The 20809-nt window shown below is 47.9% G+C and overlaps 1 protein-coding gene across 1 annotated transcript in view; it reads right to left on the bottom strand.

Annotated features, from left to right (window-relative positions):
- Window positions 1–4669: 4669 nt before the first annotated feature.
- Window positions 4670–20809, bottom strand: part of LOC146260661 (interleukin-1 receptor accessory protein-like 1) — a 149924-nt gene continuing 133784 nt past the window's right edge. The window contains exons 8-11 of the mRNA XM_084668460.1: window positions 19758–19903; window positions 14744–14890; window positions 10433–10603; window positions 4670–7234 (exon numbers count right to left, since the gene is read on the bottom strand). Of these exons, the coding sequence (XP_084524586.1) occupies window positions 6504–7234; window positions 10433–10603; window positions 14744–14890; window positions 19758–19903 (1195 nt within the window). The 3' untranslated portion in view covers window positions 4670–6503. The remainder of the gene's footprint in view (window positions 7235–10432; window positions 10604–14743; window positions 14891–19757; window positions 19904–20809) is intronic.

The raw sequence follows: 20809 nt of genomic DNA, 5'->3' as shown, positions 1-20809 counted from the left end.
TGCTTGTTAGCATTTCGTTTTTATGAAGCCACAACTTCATAAAGTCGTCGTTCGTCTGACAATTTCTACACTTTTTACACTTTACACCGTTATTACACGGTTACTACACTTCAACATATTTACATGTTTATTATGTTGTTGTTACATTGTTGTAGAGATGGTACTATCTACGGTACTTTTCTGGTATCATGGTATCAGTACTGCACCATTTTTCTGACAACCTTTTACTAAAACAGGTAGTAGTAATGACTACAGGTACTACAAGTGTAGGAGGAGGGGCTCATGCAGTACCTGTGTAGGAGGAGGGGCTCATGCAGTACCTGTTTAGAAGGAGGGGCTCATGCAGTACCTGTGTAGAAGGAGGGGCTCATCCAGTACCTGTGTAGGAGGAGGGGCTCATGCAGTACCTGTGTAGGAGGAGGGGCTCATGCAGTACCTGTGTAGGAGGGGCATGATAGCTTTGCAGCATTGTGCGTTCTTCAGTGGGACTGCGTTGCCGCTGTTCATGTGTGGAATAATTGCTGCATTGTTGCGGTTGCAAGTGAAGCCTGGCAGGGGGGAGGATTCTACTGTGATCTTTCTTAGAGTAATTAGCTCTCTTTGTCTCTGTCTCTCTCTCTCTCGCACTTTCTCCCAGTCTCTCACGCACTCTCTCTCCATCCCTCATTCACTCTTTCTCTCCGTCTCTCATTCAATATTTCTCTCCATCTCTCATTCACTCTCTCTCTGTCTCTCTCTCTTCCTCCCTCACTCTTTCTTTCTATCTTTCTCTCTTTCTCCCCCTCTCTCACTCACTCCCTCTCCTTCACTCTCTTTAATGTTCCGGTGCTGGAAATACTCCCCTTAAACCAGACTGCAGAAGCATGATTTCCTACTTCACAGAAAAAAGGTGTGCAGCTAATCATACTAGATAGATGCCATGGCGACCCTTCCCTGTGCAGATAGCTAAATATACCACAGTCAGATCAGGATCCACTTCCTTAGATTCAGATCCTCATGCTTGTGCCTAACAGTGTGTCTGTTCCAGTCACGGCTACAGGAAATAAACAGCGACTGTCTGATGTTAAGTCCGGTTCAAGTTGGATCTGCATTGTAGGCCTATCATACACAAACAATGCTGACATGTAGGGTTACAGCTAGGCTATACTCACCTCTGACCTTAACCACAACACAGGGATGTTTTGGAATCGTCATAATTTTAATAGAGTTACTATATGACATTTCTCTCCACTAATTTGCAGTATAAGGCTTGCATGTTGCGTTTATATCTGAGCTATCCACATTAAGGTCGTGTGGCTGACCCAGTAGGCTTACGCCTTTATTTCTCGGTTTAATCTCTCAACGTTCTTCCCTGATTTTCCTCTCAATTAAACTCTTAATTGCCAAGGATGATACGCGTTAATTATTCGTCCCCGTGCCTATAAACACACAGCTGTCGCCGCGCGAGCTCTCCACAGCGTGAGGTTAGCTTGTCATCTGCCGTCGCTGGTACTGCTGAGGGGGGGGGGGGCAGTGTAGGGGTGGGAATCTTTTGGTACCTCTCGATTCGAATCGATTCTTGGAGTCACGATTTGATTAAAATCCTGTGACGATCAGATCAGACAAAACGCGTCAAACCATTGGCCAATCATCACCAGTCATTGTTAGTGGCCAGATTCGCCCACCCCCCTTTTCCCAGCATGCTTTTGGTCAGAAACATGGCACAGTACAGCTCACCACCAATAGATGCCAGTGTTTCATTTGGAGTGAGTAAACTAGCTGCTCTCTGGTACCGCAGAAGCAGAACAATCAGACTGTCCTTACAAAAAACCCGTATGAAACACACACACGCGCATTCATACTACTCAAAACTCACATACACATACATGAAATACATTAGCATTCACGTGTGAAATGTTACATTTACATTTTACATTTATTCATTTAGCAGACGCTCTTATCCAGAGCGACTTACAGTAAGTACAGGGACATTCCCCAGAGGCAAGTAGGGTGAAGTGCCTTGCCCAAGGACACAATGTCATTTGGCACGACCGGGAATCGAACCAACAACCAAATCAAACAATCAAAAGTTGACACGCATTCATACTACTTAACGTGCTAGTCTCCAAATTACTGTGATTGTTTTAACACATGTAGATAAGTGAGAAGTGGTCATATGTATGCTTTTATATATGCTAACCCTCAATATACACTACGTTTAAACTAAAATGTAACCAAACATCTGTGTTGCACAGACATCAATTGCAGTCAGATTGATTATTGAGGATCGGTGATTAGTGTGTGTCAGTAGGAAGGGCTTGGTTAAGGTTAAGCTTAAGGGGAAACACTGATCAATGACACAGTTGCGCCAGTGAAAAGGGGTCAACATTATTAGTGTCTTGTCCTTCCTCTGTCTGCATTGCAGCAATTAAGTGTCCACACAGACATGCACACACACACACACACACTCACACACTCACATAAGCACAAGTGCTTAAACACACACATGCACCCTGGTTCCTCAGGTGGGATACATGACACACGACACAGAATACAGAGCTATGCATAACGAGGTCCGTAGAGAGAGCGTTCGTGTGTCTGTGTGTGTGTGCTTATGTGTGTGTGAACCAACAGTGTCTGGCAGTGTTACTGCCAGAGTTAATGAAATACTGTAATCATATTCGTTACCTGCTCTTACATGACAGTGTGATGGGTGATGAAACACTTGTTTCCTGTCTCGAGCCTTAGTTTGGGGAGCTCATTACGTCCTGACACCATAATGAAGTGAAGATGATTTCATTCAGAGGGGAAGTGCGCAGTAGCTAAAAGAACGCATCAGCATATGGAGACGCTTCATCCTAAAAGAAAACAGCTGGCAGTCTGTACACACAGACTGAGACACGCTCGCTCGCTCGCACACACACACACACACACACACACACACACACACACACACACACACACACACACACACACAGGCTACTTTTATCTCCAGCTTCTGACAGAGAAAGGAAAAACAGCAGATAGAGAAACAAAACCAGACCAATCACTTCTCACTTCTTCAAGGATTTCTTCCTTCAAGGTTGTTAGCGGCAACAAGGCCGGTACACGGAGGCGAAAGGCCAACAAAAAAGCAACTTCCCGAGCCTTTCGCGCCGCATCGACACACCTGATTTAGTCCGGATTCTCAGGGCGCGGTCTGATCCACTCTCCGGGCAGAACGAGAAGCTGTATTGACTGTTGTCAACAGGTTTTACGTTGGGGCTTTGAGTTATAGTTCCAGCGCTGTTGCTCCGCTAGAAGGTGGCAGGGCCCAGTCAGCTATTCACTCTGCAGCCGTAAAACACTCCACCGTGACCTCCTCTCAGTACCACGCACGCACACACAAAGCCCACGTGCACATAAACATATTAAGTACACATACATAAAATACAGCAAACACACGACAGTAACTCACACTACTTTAAACTTTGAACCATGAATATCGTAACACAACTGCCCTAACATTTAAATCGAGATGTAGACTAGGACTGAGAAACGGTAGGTTATCTACGTTGACGTCCCGCCCTCTGAGGTAAACTTCAGAGGGCAGACGGGGTCTTCTTAAGTCTCGCTGTGTGACGGCTCCTCTGCAGACCAGCAGGGCAGGCACTTCCCAGAAGCCAACAGGGCAAATACTCAAATTGCTTCAGCCGTCAATGCTGTGGTGGGCGTCAAGCCAATGCACAATTAGCTTAATGAGTAGCCAATATAGAAGACAGCTACATCTGTAGGGGGGGGGGGGGGGGGGGGTGGAGGTGGAGTGTGAGGCTATACATCTAGATCGCAAAGCAAATATACTAGCAGTTGTGTGGAAACTCACAGCATTTGTAGAAGGTGTGTCTGTGTGTGTGTGTGTACTTGTATCCACATGTGGATAAAAGGTCTGGTATTATTCACTGGTTACTGTCTTTTGGCGCCCCAAACTTGCCATGATGGTACGTCACATGGCCTGTGACCACTAGTCAGAAGGATACTGAGGGAAAACAAAGGAACAATTATTAAATGTGTTTTTATTATTAATAATAATAGTATCTCTTTAATTAACATCGCAAGTACATAATTAAAAAAATGAATCCGAAACAGAAGAGAACCATAATCTCGTCTCAGTAGAGTGAAAGTGCCTGGAATAATTCTGTGCTATATATTATTATTATTGTTATTATCGTCATTATCATCCTCATCATTAATAGCATTATCATCATTGTCAGAAATGTTCATTAAACAAAAAGATTCACCCACTCAGAAAATGCAAACATTGGTTTTTATGAATGTGGCTAGATTGTCTTCATCTTATTACCTTTTTGATTCTATATACACAATGTCATAGAGTACAAGAAAATCTTTCAAATTGACACCACGTCTGTTTCATTCTTTCAAATGTATCAAACTATTTTTTGTTGTCATCTTTTGTTGTTGCTGTGGAGTCCGGAGTGAGTTAGACAGGGACTCTTCATCTACCCGCCCAGACCGACATCCTCGAGAAAAAGACCAACCCTCATAGAAATGTAAATCCTTAAAACATTTAAAACCAAATCGTTTTTTTTTTTTTTTTTTTGGGGGGGGGGGGGGGGGACATTGGGGATATACAAAAACCTTGAATGTGTTATTATTGTATTTAGAGTTTATCATTTTTGCATAATTTGTGGCACTACAAAGAATGAAAAAACAAAACAAAAAAATAAAGAGTTCCGCACTTTTCCTCACAAGACATTGGTAGCATTTTGAGCAGGATCTGCTTCAGGAGGAAATGAGGTGATTGTGTGTTGGATGAGTGCACTCTCTCCTGTCCGCTTACCTGTGTGAAGCAGATCACCCGGGTGAATTCTAAACCTGTCTCAGAAATTCACAGAATGTGTTTTTTTCTTTCTTTCTTAGGACATCAGCTTTGGTCTCACTGGCTTGAAAATGAAATTAAAATGACGTAGGATTTTTTTTCTTAAAGCGTCTGGGACTGACCATACTTGCAAGGTTTAAATGACAATTTTGACAGAAATATACCATGTAAACTACCCCTGTTGCGTATGGAGTGATACACACATATACACACACGTGTGTATCAATGATTGATTATATTATTATATTAAGTGATTTAAATAGCTGTTTAAAAATGGGTCTGTCCACTCAACCCCTTTTAAGAACAGTAACTTTGAAGGGGTCATCCTTTGAAACAGTGAGGCACTACAATGACATTTTCAATAATTCCTATTCTGGTGAATGAAGTACATTAATATCATTGGCGTCATACAAGAGTCACTATGTACACTTGTTTATGTGTAACGTCTCTTAAACACAAAAATACATTTACCCCACTTGGCAATGATTAGAACTCGGATAAAGACATCACATCATTTATATTTTTTATCTTTAGACTCAGATAAGACATGAGTGAAATACTCGGTTGGCGATGCATTTCCACATAGTACCTCTATATAGAACAACATAGCAGAACAGTGAAGAGAATACACCCATTCTCCTATTCTTTCATTAGTGGAATGAAATGTGAAACGTATGTATTCCCCAAGCAAATATCTTTTTGTTACAAAAATATACCTCGTCATAAAATAATACACGTCATAGATTCTTTTTTTTAGGTGATATATCGATCTGTTAAGCTATAACAAAAAATGTGTTTCTCAACAACAACAAAAAATTGAAAAATGGAAACATCGCTAGGTTGTGAGTAGTCACACTTGGTGGACGACTGTGAGAAGTCTAGCACCAGCCTCACGTGTTGGTCCTGTTAGACCTCTCCGACCTCCTGTTTGCATAATCTAGTTGTGTTTGAAGTGCTCCTAGAAAACAAGTTCCCATCCAGATGACCTTTCCGCAGGTCTGACACAAATGACATCGTACTGGTCCACCTTCAGCTCTTCCTCTAATGCCGCAAAAACTACGACACTAAAACCAACAAACAAAAAGCGTGTTAAAGTACACCTGTCAACGAGTCGAGATAAAAGTTACAATAGTTCAGCCAATAAACCTCACAGACCAGCGAATCACTTTCAAACTCGAGTACAAACAAACCAGTTGACAAAAAACAGGAAGTCAAAACCGACTCCAAAGATCGGATGATTAAAAACGTCGTCAATCGAAACAAAAAACAAAAACAAAACCAACCCAAAACAAACATGATGCTACAAAGAAATAGAAAGCATATGTACAAGACCCTGTTTAGCTCCAGTTTCTGTGTATGTGAACGTACGTGTTTCTGTGAATCTTTATACAGGCATGTTTCACCAAGCCTATCAAGTTCTTCGCTGTCCTCTTGTTTTCAAACAAGTTTTCCTTCCAAAAAAACCCCCCCACACACACACATCCACCCAAGTGATCTTGTCCTGTGTCGCAGCTCCTCTGTGGTGTCCTGGTGCAAAAATCATCAGCAGCGTTTAGTGTCCTCACGGTTTACCTGCCTCAGCTGGCACAGCTGTATCCGTGGGTGAGCTGCCTGCGGTGAGTCTGAGCCTACCCCTGCGTCGGCTCGGTCACCAGATAACGCTGGAGATGCTGGTCTCCCTGGGCAACAGGGGCAGCATGGCGTTGTTGGCGTGCGCCTCCTCGATGCTCTGCTCTCGAGGCGATTTGGCGACCGCTTGTGGTCGCTGCCCGTTGATAAGGGTCATGGGGATGTTGCAGTACGTGTGCTGGTTGCCCAGGGTGGCGAGTGGGGGCAGCGTGCTGGAGGCCGGGATGTCGTACTCGTAGCTACGGTAGTAATGTTTCTGTCTCATCTGAGTGTGGTAGGAGTTGTGGAAGGTGGAGCGCAGGTCCGGGTGCGCCGTCGCCATGGCGGTGGAGGTGGCGGCTGCCATGGAGATGGCGGAGACGGTCTGGAGCTCTCCGAAGGGGCCCTGCTCACTGACGTCCAGGACCTGCTCGTGGGAGATGATGGGCTCCATGCGCTTGAAGGGCATCTCGTACTGCAGCTGCTTCCAGAACTTGGAGCTGAGCTTGTTGGACTTGGGCCCGCGCCACTTGATGACTGTCAGGGTCTTGATGGTGTGTTTGAGCGCCTCCACCTCCTGGTAGTTCATGATGCCGCGCAGCTCGGCGCACTCGATCAGGATGACCTTGATCTCCCCGGTGACCAGCATGTTCCGCAGGCGCGTCTCCAGCTCGAAGATGCTCCAGCCGCGACGCACCACGTAGTTGGGCGTCATGACGATGATGAGGCGCTTGCTCTGGTCCACGCAGCGGGCCACGTCCTCGATGTAGGCTGGAGAGAGAGAGAGGTAAGACACAGAGGGAGAGAGAGAGAGGTAAGACATAGAGGGAGAGAGAGAGAGGTAAGACACAGATAGAGAGAGAGAGAGAGGTAAGACACAGATAGAGAGAGAGAGAGAGGTAAGACACAGATAGAGAGAGAGAGAGAGAGAGGTAAGACACAGAGGGAGAGAGAGAGAGGTAAGACATAGATAGAGAGAGAGAGAGAGAGAGGTAAGACACAGATAGAGAGAGAGGGAGAGGTAAGACACAGATAGAGAGAGAGGGAGAGGTAAGACACAGATAGAGAGAGAGGGAGAGGGGAGGTCGGGAGAGATAGAGAAAGGAAGAGGGAGAGAGAGAAGAGAACATAGGTAAGGGTAGGGCTTAGCAGATTATTTCAAGCCGAATGTGTTCAAGACCAACAGTAACACCTTAGATGAGACCGGACCATGAGCGAAGAACAGACAAACACAACAGACACACAACGACATCAGTTGAATGTGTCGAACGATCCAGCCCCACAGACGTTCAAGCTACTTCCTTTCTGGCTAAGGGAAGGACAAGGCTACTTCCTGTCTGGCTACTTCCTGTTTGGCTGGAGTGGAGGACGAGGCTACGGTACAGGAACACATCTATACTTCATTTGCTACCAATCTCAAAAGTCTTAACTTTCATACCCAAGTGATTTGCTTCTAATTCGTGATGTATCTGAAATATTGATCTTACAGTGGTGTGTGTGTGTGTGTGGGGGGGATCCCATGAAAGGGAACAAAAGAAGTCTGCAAGGCATTTTTCCTCTCCACTCCGCGTGGTCGACTGTCTGTGCTGACCGTCTGTTAATACCCCCTACAAGGTGTTTGTGTCTGTGGCAGGGGTGTCCTTCCCCCAGCTCCCACCAGTCCTCCATGTCAGAAGGGGAGAGAGGCAGTCCATGCCTGCTGTTAGCCAGGTCAGGGGGGGAAACAGAGACACTAGCTCCTCCACCACAGGTACAGCTAATTAACTAGGCTTCCCCCTTCCAATCCATGCATAAGCACCTCCCGCGTGTGTGTATGTACTATCACTGTAGTACACGTGTGTGCTGCCCTCGGCTGACCACATACCCCCTCCCCCAGGCCACCCCTCTCCCTCTCTGTCTCTTCTCTCTTCAAATCTCCCTCCTACGAGAACAAACTCAAATGGCTACTCGCTTTCATGCCTTCAGGCTGCGTTAGCCTGGGGGCTCGGCAAGGAGGAAGCTGATTAAGGGCCGATACCGAACACCCCTCCTCCTCCTCCTCTCCCCTCTTCCTCCCCCCTACTCCTCCCCCCTACTCCTCTCCCCTCCTCCTGCCCCCTCCTCCTCTCCCTCCTCCTCCTCCCCCCTCCTCCTCCCCCCTCCTCCTCTCCCTCCTCCTCCTCCCCCCTCTCCCCTCCTCTTCCCCCCTCCTACTCTCCCCTCCTCCTCCTCCCCTTTAAATATTCATCTGGACTTCCTCGATAGTGTGGATGGGATGAAGGAAATGTGCTTCAACAATGTTTCTCATGGACAGTTTATACATTTTCTTCCTACTTTTCCTCTCAGGAGTTTTAAAGCATACCTTAAACCATTAGGCTGGTAGCACGTTATTCTACCATATAGACAATTACAGGGTGACTTAGCAATACCACATTAACACCCACATTAACACCCTCTAAATTCCCTCTTTGCTATTCGAAGGTTAGAGTATGATTATTAAGAACACTTAACTTGTACTGAACCAATCTCTAAACTTGTACTTCCCCTCATCATTTATGAACGATGATCAGCAAAGGACTTAATTATTAGTGAATAATGACAAGTGTAAATTGTTATGCCGTAATTGAAGTTAATAACCAGTGGGAAAAACACAGTAAAATAAAGAGCTAGAGCCAGGTTTTTCTGTTATGATAGTGTTGGTGACTGACACAAGTGTTGAAGGCCGGGGAAATTGTACCTCTAAGAAGTCTTGTATCATCCTGGAAATGATCATTGGTGAAACCTAAACATAGATATTTCAACATTCAAAGTATGATCGGTAGACTCAGAAGAAGTAAGAATGCATCAAAAGAATATAGAATATCGACTTCACAGGGACTAGCAGAGCACTGGGATCAGCTGTGATCCTCTCTCTCCCTTGTGCTGTTCTCATGACGATGAAAGCAGTTTATTCCAGTTTAATATGGGACTGGAGGCATCAGGATGGAAGGAGAAGCTTATGTCTTCATCTCATCTATTAAACATACAGACATTTGCTCGCCCGTTCTGGGGAGTGGTGGTGGTGGGGGGGGGGGGGTTCACAAACTACGAGAACATGGCACACCTTTTCATTTGACTTCACTTGCCAGTTCTCGTTTATTGGAACTGTTTGAGCCTTGGAGCCAAAATGGAGCCGAATTGCCATTGGCTCTACTTCCAATCAATCAAAACAAAGCAACCTATGATGGGAGAGCACAGCGTCCACTGTGTCAGTGAAAGTATCGTCCTCCATGCCACGTGTCCCATATTACAGTCCCCTTTATAATACACACACCAAGAGCCGATCAAAGGCTTCAGGGTGCAAAGATGGCGTTCTTGAAGATGAATGGAAGCAAAGGATTTGAGATGGAGTGCACGGAGAAGAGAAAAAGAGACGGATCGAAGTGAAAGGAGACACATAAAAGGGGAAAAAAGAAAGAAGTTGTGTTCGTCTGAAACGATAATCTGTACGACATGCAAAATCCATGCAGAGAAACGAGCGATGCGTCTGTGTCATGCGAGGGCTAACCCTGACTCTGCACAGGACCCTCGTCTTCTGGACGTGGGCACAGATGAGACCTGTTTGACACGAGTGTCAAGTGTCGGCTCCTCCCTACAGAAGAGTACTCTGTCCCAACTCTCTTAACGTCACACAGAAAACTCTGATCAATGGAATGTCATGGTCTTATGTTGCTAAGGTCTTCAGTATATGACCTGATCACTGTGTGTAATGTGAAATGTATGGTAAGATGAGAGACCTTTAATAACCAAGCAGCACACAGAAACAACGCACAAACAACTTGTGGACCAAACAATGTAAAAAAAAAAAAACACAAAAAAATGACATGACAAAAATGTTATGGATACAAACACAACACACTGCATACACACAGGTACTGCACGCACACACACACACACACACACACGGAACTAGGATTCTACTGGGAGTACGGAAATAAGAGGAGAACTCACTTCCTGTGGGGATCAAGTCCCTGTCTGGAATGAAGAGTTTATACCCATAGTGCTTCTCCAGAACGTCGGGCAGGAACTCAAGAGCGAAGCGCTCCTCTTCTCCGGTCTCCTGACTCCACTGGTCCGGGTCCACCTTGGTGTACGACAGGTAGGCATCGTAGTCCTTGTTCTCTGCACACAAGAACCACACACAAGCCCAGCCTTGAGTGTCCTGCTGGAGAGGAACCACACACAAGCCCAGCCTTGAGTGTCCTACTGGAGAGGAACTGGGTGGGTCCTGGTTACAGCAACACACAGACAGAGGTTCGACCCTCTGTCACACACCGTGACGTATCAGAAGCCCAGCGCGGCATGACCACCAGTACGGCACGATGCCGTGGGTACCACTGGCTTTTGGATTAAGGTGGAGAGAGTGTGTCTTGCTGTGGGATTTTAAATCAAGACGTAATAATGCCAAAATGACGAGGATTTGAAAGAAAGCCAAACAAATTTGAAGCATCTGTGTCTATTAGGCTGGGTTAGTAACCCCTGCCCCTCCCCCCCACTAGACTGGAGAAGGAGACAAATCCACAAGCGCATGAAAAACACGGCAGACGGCAAGGAGGACTAACTGACGACGCCGGCGGCGGAGGACACGGAACGGAGAGACAAAAGAGCGAGGGTATCCCCCAGGGAGACGTCTGTCCCTCCGGTAAACTCATTAGCAGCTGGAGCTGTGAGCTCACTGTTCTCCCCGGAGTGGAGGATCAGCAGCAATCCCTCCTCAGTCACCAGGTCTCATCCACCTACCGGAGAGGAGAGCTGGGAGGTGGACTTCTGTACAGGACGGAGGAGGAGAAGGAGGAGGAAGAGGAGGGGTGTGGTGGGAGGAGAGGGGAGTGGAGAGGGAAGGGTAAGGAAGAGACACAGGGAGGTAGGAGAGGGGAAGGTAGGAGAGGGGGAGGTAGGAGAGGGGACTGGAGAGAGGGGAAGTGAAATGGAGTCAGGATTACGGAAAAGAGGAAAGAAGGACGAAGGGTTACTAATATCTCAGGACTCCGAAGCAGGGCTGTCTACCGAAGCAGGGCTGTCTACTGAACCAGGGCTGTCTACCGAACCAGGGCTGTCTACCGAACCAGGGCTGTCTACTGAACCAGGGCTGTCTACCGAACCAGGGCTATCTACCGAACCAGGGCAGTCTACTGAACCAGGGCTGTCTACTGAACCAGGGCAGTCTACTGAACCAGGGCTGTCTACTGAACCAGGGCAGTCTACTGAACCAGGGCTGTCTACTGAACCAGGGCTGTCTACTGAACCAGGGCTGTCTGAATACTACTAACCCTTCCGGGCCATTTCTCACACCTCTCTTCTCCATTCTCAGATTTTCTATTATCTCCTTTTCTCCTTCTGCCTTCGCTGCCCAACAGCAAGACGCAGCTCTGTGCCCCAGGGGGCGTAGAGAGTGGCGAGCTTAAACACCTCTCACTTCAAGCCCTGTAGGACCTTCCGAAAGAGCATCAGAGAACAGGCCTGCAGGACAGGGAGCAGCAATCACACCTGCCACAACTAGCACAGCTCCCATGTTCACACCCACAAACACGTTTGCGTTTACGTTCAAAAGCAACGGAATACATTAACCCTTTTCGCTCTCTCTCTCTCTCCCTATCTCTCTCTCTCTCTCTCTGTGTGGGCAGATTGGAATCTATTTCAGTAGGAATGATTCACTGATTCGTGGGGTGGAGGAATGAGAGAGAGAGATAGATAGATAGAGTGCGAGCCAGAGAGAGCAGGTAAAAGGTTAGAACTGAGGGTGGAATAATCTATCTCCTGAAGTCCCCCAACTTCCTCTCCAGGGTCTAGTGAGGCGTAATGAGAGGAGAGGAGGATGCAGAAACCACCAGCCTGCATCCACACCTGCTCTCCCTTCCTCTCCCTCTCCCCCTCCCTCCCTTCCTCTCCCCCTTTCCCCCTCTCGCCCTCTCCCTCCTTCTCTCTCCCACCATCCCTCTCTCTCCCTATCTCTCTCTCTCCCCCTCTCTCCCCATCTCTCTCTCCCTCCTTCTCTCTCTCCCCCTCCCTCTGTCTCCCCATCTTTCTCTCTCTCCCCCTCCCTCTGTCTCCCCATCTCTCTCTCTCCCCCCCTCCCTCTCTCCCCCTGTCTCTCTCTCCTCCAACCCTCTCCAGCCCATTCTGACTCCTCGGAAGGGGCAGGTATGACTGATGCGTGGTGCGCGGCCCGGATGCATATGCTTAGCATCCCCACAGAGAGACGGGTGACCTGTCGAACTCTCTGGGAGGAGAGTTGCTCAGCTCGGAGGGAAAGCTTCAGGGAAGCATCATAAAAACGTCAGTTAAAAGTACATTAGGAACCGAGAAAAGAATAGAAGATGGAAGGAAATGTTGGCTCGATGTTCCAGATGCAGGCCGTGGTCATTCTAAGTTTGTTGGAGATGCAATTACTTCTGGTATACAAGTCTGACACACTAAAATCTAATCTTAACGTTGTTATTCCAAAGACATGGCCATGGATCCAGTGTTGAGTGAGGCGTTTTTCTTCAGTTGACTGAAGAAGAGGAGGAGAATGTCTTGTGTCTTGGAAGAACTAAAGGCAAATAACCCTCTGTCTGCATGTGTGTTTGACAGAGAGAGGGGGAGGGAGGGAGGGAGGGGGATGGATGGAGGGAGGGAGGGAGAGAGGGAGGGAGGGAGAGAGGGAGAGGGAGGGAGGAGGAGAGAGAGAGAGGGAGAGAGAGAGGAGGAGAGAGGGAGAGACAGATAGAGGAGGAGAGAGGGAGAGAGAGAGAAAGAGAGGAGGAGAGAGGGAGGGAGAGATAGAGAGAGGGAGGGGGAAGGAGAGGGGGAGAGGGGGGGAGCTGGGGAGGAGGAAAGAGGGAGGGAGAGAGAGAGAAAGAGAGAGAGAGAGAGAGAGAGAGAGAGAGAGAGAGGGAGGGAGAGATAGAGGGAGGGAGGGAGGGAGAGATAGAGGGAGGGAGAGTACAGTACAGTAGAAAAACAGTACAGTGCAGACACATTCTGGTCATGGCTATTGACTGTAACTTTCATACACAACCAGTCATACAGCGTCAGAAGATATACGTCATTTTAAGATCTATAAAACCTGTGCCCACTCTGTGTGTGTGTGTGTGTACCGCTGGCCGTGTGCGTTTGAAGAACAGTGTGATTGCTTGACCGTCTGGAAAAGTAGCCGTGGTCTTTAGGAAGGCAGGGCCATGGGTCTGGGCCTTATTGAAACTGACCCTTTTACAGCGAGAGCAAATTGAAAATCTGTTTCTTTCTCCCTACATTCACTCTGGTGGCAAAATTAAACGAGACAATGCCGTTAGGCATTAAGTTCAGGGCTCAGTCTCCTGGGTGCACACGTTTTATCAGCCTCAAAGCCATCTATTATTGTAAAGCCCAGCTTTCCAGACTCAAGTCCCACCAACCCTGGGTAATGGCTTTCATTGAAATGTCCGATGTATCAACCATCAAGGTATCATCAAGGTAAACCGAGGACTGTAAAAGGAGAGGAGAGAGATGGGAAGGGTGGAGGCGTTGGCTGAAAAGGGTTGACTGGCCGAAGGCGGAGATGAGGATAGGTTACCTTTCTGCTCTAATGATACCCTCTCCACACAGTCACCCTCATTCAAACCACTCAAAGTCTCTTTCCCCTGAATTCATTCCAGACGCAGCATTTGAGAGACTCATTAAGGGAAATCAAATGAAACCTTGGTCCTGGTTGATGCATGCACGCTCATCCGCCATGCTTTAACCCGTCCACGCACATTCCATTTCTACCGCTATTAAACTTGGGATCTCGCAGCAGTCATGGCCAGTGTCTAGAATTGTGATTCAAGCTTATGCGATGCAAACCACTTTAGCCCAGGAAGATTACAATCCTTGGTGCTGATCTCCTGATCTTGTGTCAAGTAATCCTTCATCCATCAGTTCAAACTGGATGATCACATCCTTGCATAAATCAGAACAGCTATATGAACATGCAATATACATGTGAAGCATGTTACCACCCTGTTACATATACAGTAGATAGATATACTCACTCCAATCCCATTATGTATTACGGTTACCTCACTGTTACTTGGCAAGTGGTGTATTGAATGAGAGGAAATTTACCAACCTGTTACTAATATGGGATCCATGTCACTTCAAGCTTGTTACATACAGCACAGTTTGTGATAGGCATGTTACCATCATGTTACAACGTAGACAAATCTGATAGCATATACAGATAGGTTGTTGTGGTGTATGGTGTAGATATATAGATGCTGCATATACAGTGAGAGTCACGCCAGCACAGTCCCACTGTCTCACCTCCGTCGAGGTCTTCGCTGCCAAAGTGTCTCCTGTAGAACAGCATGAGCTCAATCTTGTAGCACTTGTACAGGGTGACCAGGCACAGGAGCAGTAACAAGATGGCTCCCAGCCCACCTGCCAGCTCCACCGTGTACATGAGCTCTGCTGAGAGGGGTGGAGACGGGGGGAGAGAGGGAGGGGGGAGACAGGGAGGGGGGAGGGGGGAGAGAAGGAGGGGGGAGGGCGGGAGAGAGGGAGGGGGGAGGGGGGAGACAGGGAGGGGGGAGGGGGGAGAGAGGGAGGGGGGAGGGGGGAGAGAGGGAGGGGGGAGGGCGGGAGAGAGGGAGGGGGGAGGGGGGAGAGAGGGAGGGGGGAGGGGGGGAGACAGGGAGGGGGGAGGGGGGAAGAAGGAAGGAAACAGAATAGAGACAGTCATTATTCCTCATCTCTCTTTGCAAACCAGAAGTGGAAGCAATGTTAGCCGGCTCCCAGACACAGAGTGGCCCCCCTGCTCCATGGTGTCTCTGCTGGGCGCCTAGGTTGACAAAAACATGGAACAGTTGTTCCACAGTCGTCCAGGTCGTGCCCTGTAACATGAGTAGCCTGCTGTAGTAGTAGCCACCCCAAAGCTACACAACTTCCTCCTGAGGGTCCAACATCCTGTCAGATGTGGTCCTCAAACCCCCGGTGGTCAGACCTCATTGGCTGACTAATGAGGAGCGTGTGCTGGACTGTTCTCGCCGTACGCCTCATCCATCACCAGGACACACTTAACACTCGTCACGTCTCCCGCCGTCGCCCGTCAAACAGACAGCCCGGCTGATAAAAGACCATGTCTTCAGAAACCCAACGAGCACGGCCAGCTCTAGCTTCATCACGCCTGTCCAGATACGACCTTCGCTGCTACACCCTCCCCTCCTCCCCCCCTCCCGAAACATCACTCCTACCAGTTATCCCCACTCTCCCCCCTCTCAGATGCCCCCTCTCAGATGCCCCCTCTCAGATGCCCCCTCTCAGATGCCCCCTCTCAGATGCCCCCTCTCAGATGCCCCCTCTCAGATGCCCCCTCTCAGATGCCCCCTGTCTGCCTATCAGAGCGGTCGTCTCATGCATCTCAGATTAGATGGAGGTTCATCCTTCTCTGCCTGCCTGCCCCCCTCCTGCCTCCACCCCCCCCCCCCCAGCCCCCCTGCTACACGTGGAGAGATTAAGACAAATTATCTCCTGACTGCTGGGGGACTGCTCCTCACTTACATGGCGATAGATTTGACAGAGCTACGAGACATCTGGCAATACATCATCTCTCCCTTCTCATTCCCTCATTCATTCCCTCCCTCCCTCGTCCACAAGCTCTTTCTCTTGTCCCCTCCATCTACCGGATCTTTCCCAACCCCTGCCCCCTCCCCCCATCATCTATCTTGCACTTCTCCTCCATCTCTCCTCCTATTTCTCTCTATCTTTCCCCTTCTCTTCTGGGCCTGTAGTCTACCAACAACGGATGGGGAGACAGCCTCGCTCGTCATCGTTAACATGGAGCTTTAACGGTGCTTTCCGGCCTTCCTTGTCTGTGTGTGTCTATCACAGCGTGTCGGCGCTGGTCGAGTCTGGGCTGGAAGTAGGGCGCCATGTTGCCATCTCCAACTAAGATTGAACAGCAGGCGTCCAACTGGGAACATTTTTTAAGAAGAACACAAACAAACCTCTTTATAACCCTCTGAATTACAAGGAGAAATAAGACAGCCTCTCCAGTAACTGTGACTCAAGGCCTCACACACACACACACACACACACACACACAAACACACACACACACACACACAGTACAAACAGGAAAAAACAAGTTCCATTAAAGCCAAGGCCTGTCGGCATCCTTGATTCTTTTTCCTCGTGCTTCACGGCTCTCTGTAATTTTCGGTCACATTTCATGCATCCGTTGCCACAATTTACTGCCTCAAACCGAGTAAATGATCGTTCTCTTGTAGAGACAACGCAGCGCGAGGCCAGCGTTTGATAAGTGAAAACCTTCACTGCAGGTACCACCTCACAAGTCTGCCTAGGCACCATTAATAACTTATTAGAGAAAGACGCTGTGCCGACGATGTAATAATCAAAACAATTATCAAAAGCGCTTTCAAAGGTGCAGGTGGCCATGATGCCGCTGGTGCCGCCTTGGGAGTAACATAAGAAGACGGGCCTCAACGCCTCCTCAGACCACATTCCTGTCGGTTCTACCGCGCAATAAATAGATATAATCAAGCCGGAGGGAAAAAACGTTGTTGACTTCCATCTTCAGCCTCTGTGGTGCTTGAACAATTTGTATCAATGAAAATCACGCAAACACGCGCACAATCCCAGGGCTGTTTAAACAGCTCAGATGCCTCAAGGTCCGACTCGCAAGACAAACTACAGATAGATCAACATGGACTTGCCGGGGATAGTCGAAAAGATGTGTTCACACACAAATTAAGTGAAAAATTTAACAGGTAGGACTGAAAGCATCTTCAAAGATGCCTTGTTCTTGAATTCAGGGCGCATCCTCTAATTAGCGGCTGTTTCTGCGTCTCTTGTTGGTGCGGTCTCTCTGCAGCAGTTAGGGGAGTCAATTTGACTCTTTGGTTTGTCACTGGAGACTGCATGTGATCAACGGTAAAAAAAAAAAAAAAAAAAAAACTGAACAGAGCGACCTAAATTTCAATCTACTTTACATATTTTCAAAGAGCTGTGGAGACTGGTGTTTTTCTGGACATGTATCGCTAAGTGGGAAGAGCTAATTGAGCACAGACTAGGAGGTGCTCGGTTTGTTTGTTCCACCATAGACGCATCGCCTAACTTATTAGCCTCTACTTTGTATCGCACCTCCGCTTGACTGCCTCGCCCTCCTCCTCTCCAGTGCACGAGGTGTGCGCACGCGCGTGTGAGGCAGCCTCGCTGTGTGAGTGCAATCGCGTTTAATGACATCGGTGTAAAAAAAAAAAAAAAAACGAAAAAAAAAAAAAAACATCCAATTCATCTAGAATTACATGCTAAATGTTCTGAGGGAACAAAGTAAATTTCTTTCTCCGCCTCTCTCCTCCCCGAGAGAGGAGACCCACTGACGACTATTTGCAGTGATGTGACCGACGTTTGAAATCACAGTCATTAGAAGTCTTCAAAAACAACGGTGGACTTCTCGGCCGAAAAAGTGTGGAAAAATAGATTTTTGGAGTTGATTCAATACCGAGAGAGCCAGCCTAATCTTCTGTGGTTTATTTGAAGATACTCTACTTGGTATAAATCCTTTAATATCCCAACTGAAATTGAAGAGGCCAGCCATCAAAGCCAACTCAATTGCAGCAAGCTTAAAAGAGGTAAAATCTTACTATGTAAATATATTCACCACAGACAACTTTTGGGACACGAAAGAACATCAACGCTTATATAACCACCAAAAATACTAAACACACACACATGCACACACACTGACACACAACCTTTAAAAATGCACTCTGGAAGTGATCAGTAGCAGAGAGAGAATGGTGAGAATAGTGAGAAAAGTCCTTAAGAAAGAACAAAAAGAAGAAATACATGATTTAATAAATAATGAAAAATATTGTTATATGGTCCAGAACCAGGAGGTGATGAAAGAGGAGAAGGTGTCATAGAGAGAGAAAGAGAGAGAGAGAGAGAGAGAGAGAGAAAGAGAGAGAGAGAGAAAGAGAGAGAGAGAGAGAGAGAGAGAGCTCTGATCAGAGACGGAGGAGAGATCAGCTCCTGACTCTAGTCTGGCTTAGCTACTCCTGACAGCAGCCGCACCTAAGAAACACTTTGTTTCCTCTGCAATCAAATACCTCAAGATTAGCAGGAAATGGATGGGATTGTGGGGGTGGGTGGTGGGGCGCGGTCCAAAAGTCAACAATGGCTGTCTTTGGAAAAGGGTCCAATCCCTGAATCTTGGATGTGTGTATCCCCTCAGTGACTTGGCCTGGAATGTATGTCTGAAATCCTGGACCATGTCCTCTAGTGCAATGGTTCTCAATCCTGGTCCTCGGGACCCCCTGCCCTGCATGTTTTAGATATTTTCCTGCTCCAACACACCTGATTCAAATAAATGGGCCTGATAACGACCCATTCATTTGAATCAGGTGTGTTTGAGGGAAAAGTCTAAAACATGCATGGCAGGGGGTCTCGAGGACCAGGATTGAGAACCACTGCTCTAGTGGACCATGTCCTCCAGTGGACCATGTCCTCCAGTGGACCATGTCCTCCAGTGGACCATGTCCTCCAGTGGAACATGTCCTCCAGTGGACCATGTCCTCCAGTGGAACATGTCCTCCAGTGGAACATGTCCTCCAGTGGACCATGTCCTCCAGTGGAACATGTCCTCCAGTGGACCATGTCCTCCAGTGGACCATGTCCTCCAGTGGACCATGTCCTCCAGTGGAACATGTCCTCCAGTATCCTCCAGTGGAACATGTCCTCCAGTGGAACATGTCCTCCAGTGGAACATGTCCTCCAGTATCCTCCAGTGGACCATGTCCTCCAGTGGAACATGTCCTCCAGTGGAACATGTCCTCCAGTATCCTCCAGTGGAACATGTCCTCCAGTGGACCATGTCCTCCAGTGGACCATGTCCTCCAGTGGAACATGTCCTCCAGTGGACCATGTCCTCCAGTGCATCTTTGTCCCCTCCTCATCAAGGATGTAGTTTGATGCAGAGGTGGATAAACAGCCCCAGCCTGTGAGACATGCCTCCTCCCTACAGCGTGTGAACACACACATTACCGTGCTCTCGATTTTCTTTTCATTTTCCTTTGAAAGGGGAATGAATGCGTGCACGTCCTTGCAGGGAATCATTCATTAGGATCTTTTGAATCAAAATGTTGACAAAAAAGACGGGATGAATACATGAGTCTAAAGCACGTATCGATCGATGATTGAGTGTAAGATCTTGCAAGATAACTGTCGTCACCGACGTGAATGTGTGGGTAACCTGTGTGTATGTGTAACCTGTGTGTGTGTGTGTGTGTAACCTCTGTGTGTGTGTGTGTCCTACCTGGCTTGATCAGCTGGATGTTGGCCTGCCGTCTGCCGTTGCCATTTTCCACGTAGCAGGAGTAGTTCCCCAGGTCTCCATCCTCCACTGCCTCCACCGTCAGGGAAACGGACACTTCCTGCTCCCCCAGGTGCTCCCGCAGCGTCCTGCAGCCGGAGACAACACACAGCTGGATCCAGCGGCCAACATCTGATATCCATTTTGGGAGGGACAATTACTTGATATTTTCTCAAGAGCAAATCCTGAGGGGGACACCAGAATTACTGCTGTAACACATAGTCTACATAGTAATATGTTAAATGTATATTATTCATATTATTGACATTTCCTTGTGTTTAAAGTGATTTATTGGGGGGGACAAATCCTATTTTTCCTAGAATGGGGGGGATCATGTCCCCCTTGTCCCCCAGTGATGTCTGCCTTTGGCTGGATAAGAGCGGACAAGCAGCCAGGCCACACAACCACCCTAAACCACCAATCACACGCTCAGAGAAGGCTGGGTTTGGTTTGAGTACACGCCAAGCAGCTACATGTGGTTGCAAACTGGAGGGGGCTGTTTAACAGGGCAGGCTGTGACTGGAGGGGGCTGTTTAACAGGGCAGGCTGTGCAAGAAAGGGGAGGACAGGGACTGATCGACAGATAACGGGCAAAATAATTAGCTGGAGAAAGTCTTTCCAGTGGCAGTGGTGTAGTCGATGTGTGGCAGAAGGGATTTAACCCCTGTCTAGGTGGAGGAGTACGAAGAAAGAAAAACAGCAAATGGATAAAATGATCATCTCTTTTGTTCACGATAGTAGACCTCCATTCTGGGTTCTGCTACGACCATGTGACCCCCCAGTGTCGAAAGCAGATTTGTGCTTGTGTAGCAGCAGGGTGGGGGAGGTGTGTAAGTTACAGTGTTCCCCTGCCCCCTTGCCCTCCCAAACACCTCTGTGGACTTGCAGAGGTGCAGCACAGTACTGGAGGGGTGAGGGGGGCGCGTTCCATTCAATGAGGGGGTCAAGTCTGGTGGATTACCAACCTGATCTTCTCCACATTTCAAAAGCGAGTT

Source organism: Hypomesus nipponensis, chromosome 12 (assembly GCF_054491055.1).
Source record: "Hypomesus nipponensis isolate SF chromosome 12, ASM5449105v1, whole genome shotgun sequence".
NCBI classification, from domain to species: domain Eukaryota; kingdom Metazoa; phylum Chordata; class Actinopteri; order Osmeriformes; family Osmeridae; genus Hypomesus; species Hypomesus nipponensis.
Note: the sequence above shows the minus strand (reverse complement) of the source record. Positions and strands in the feature narration are given on the sequence as shown.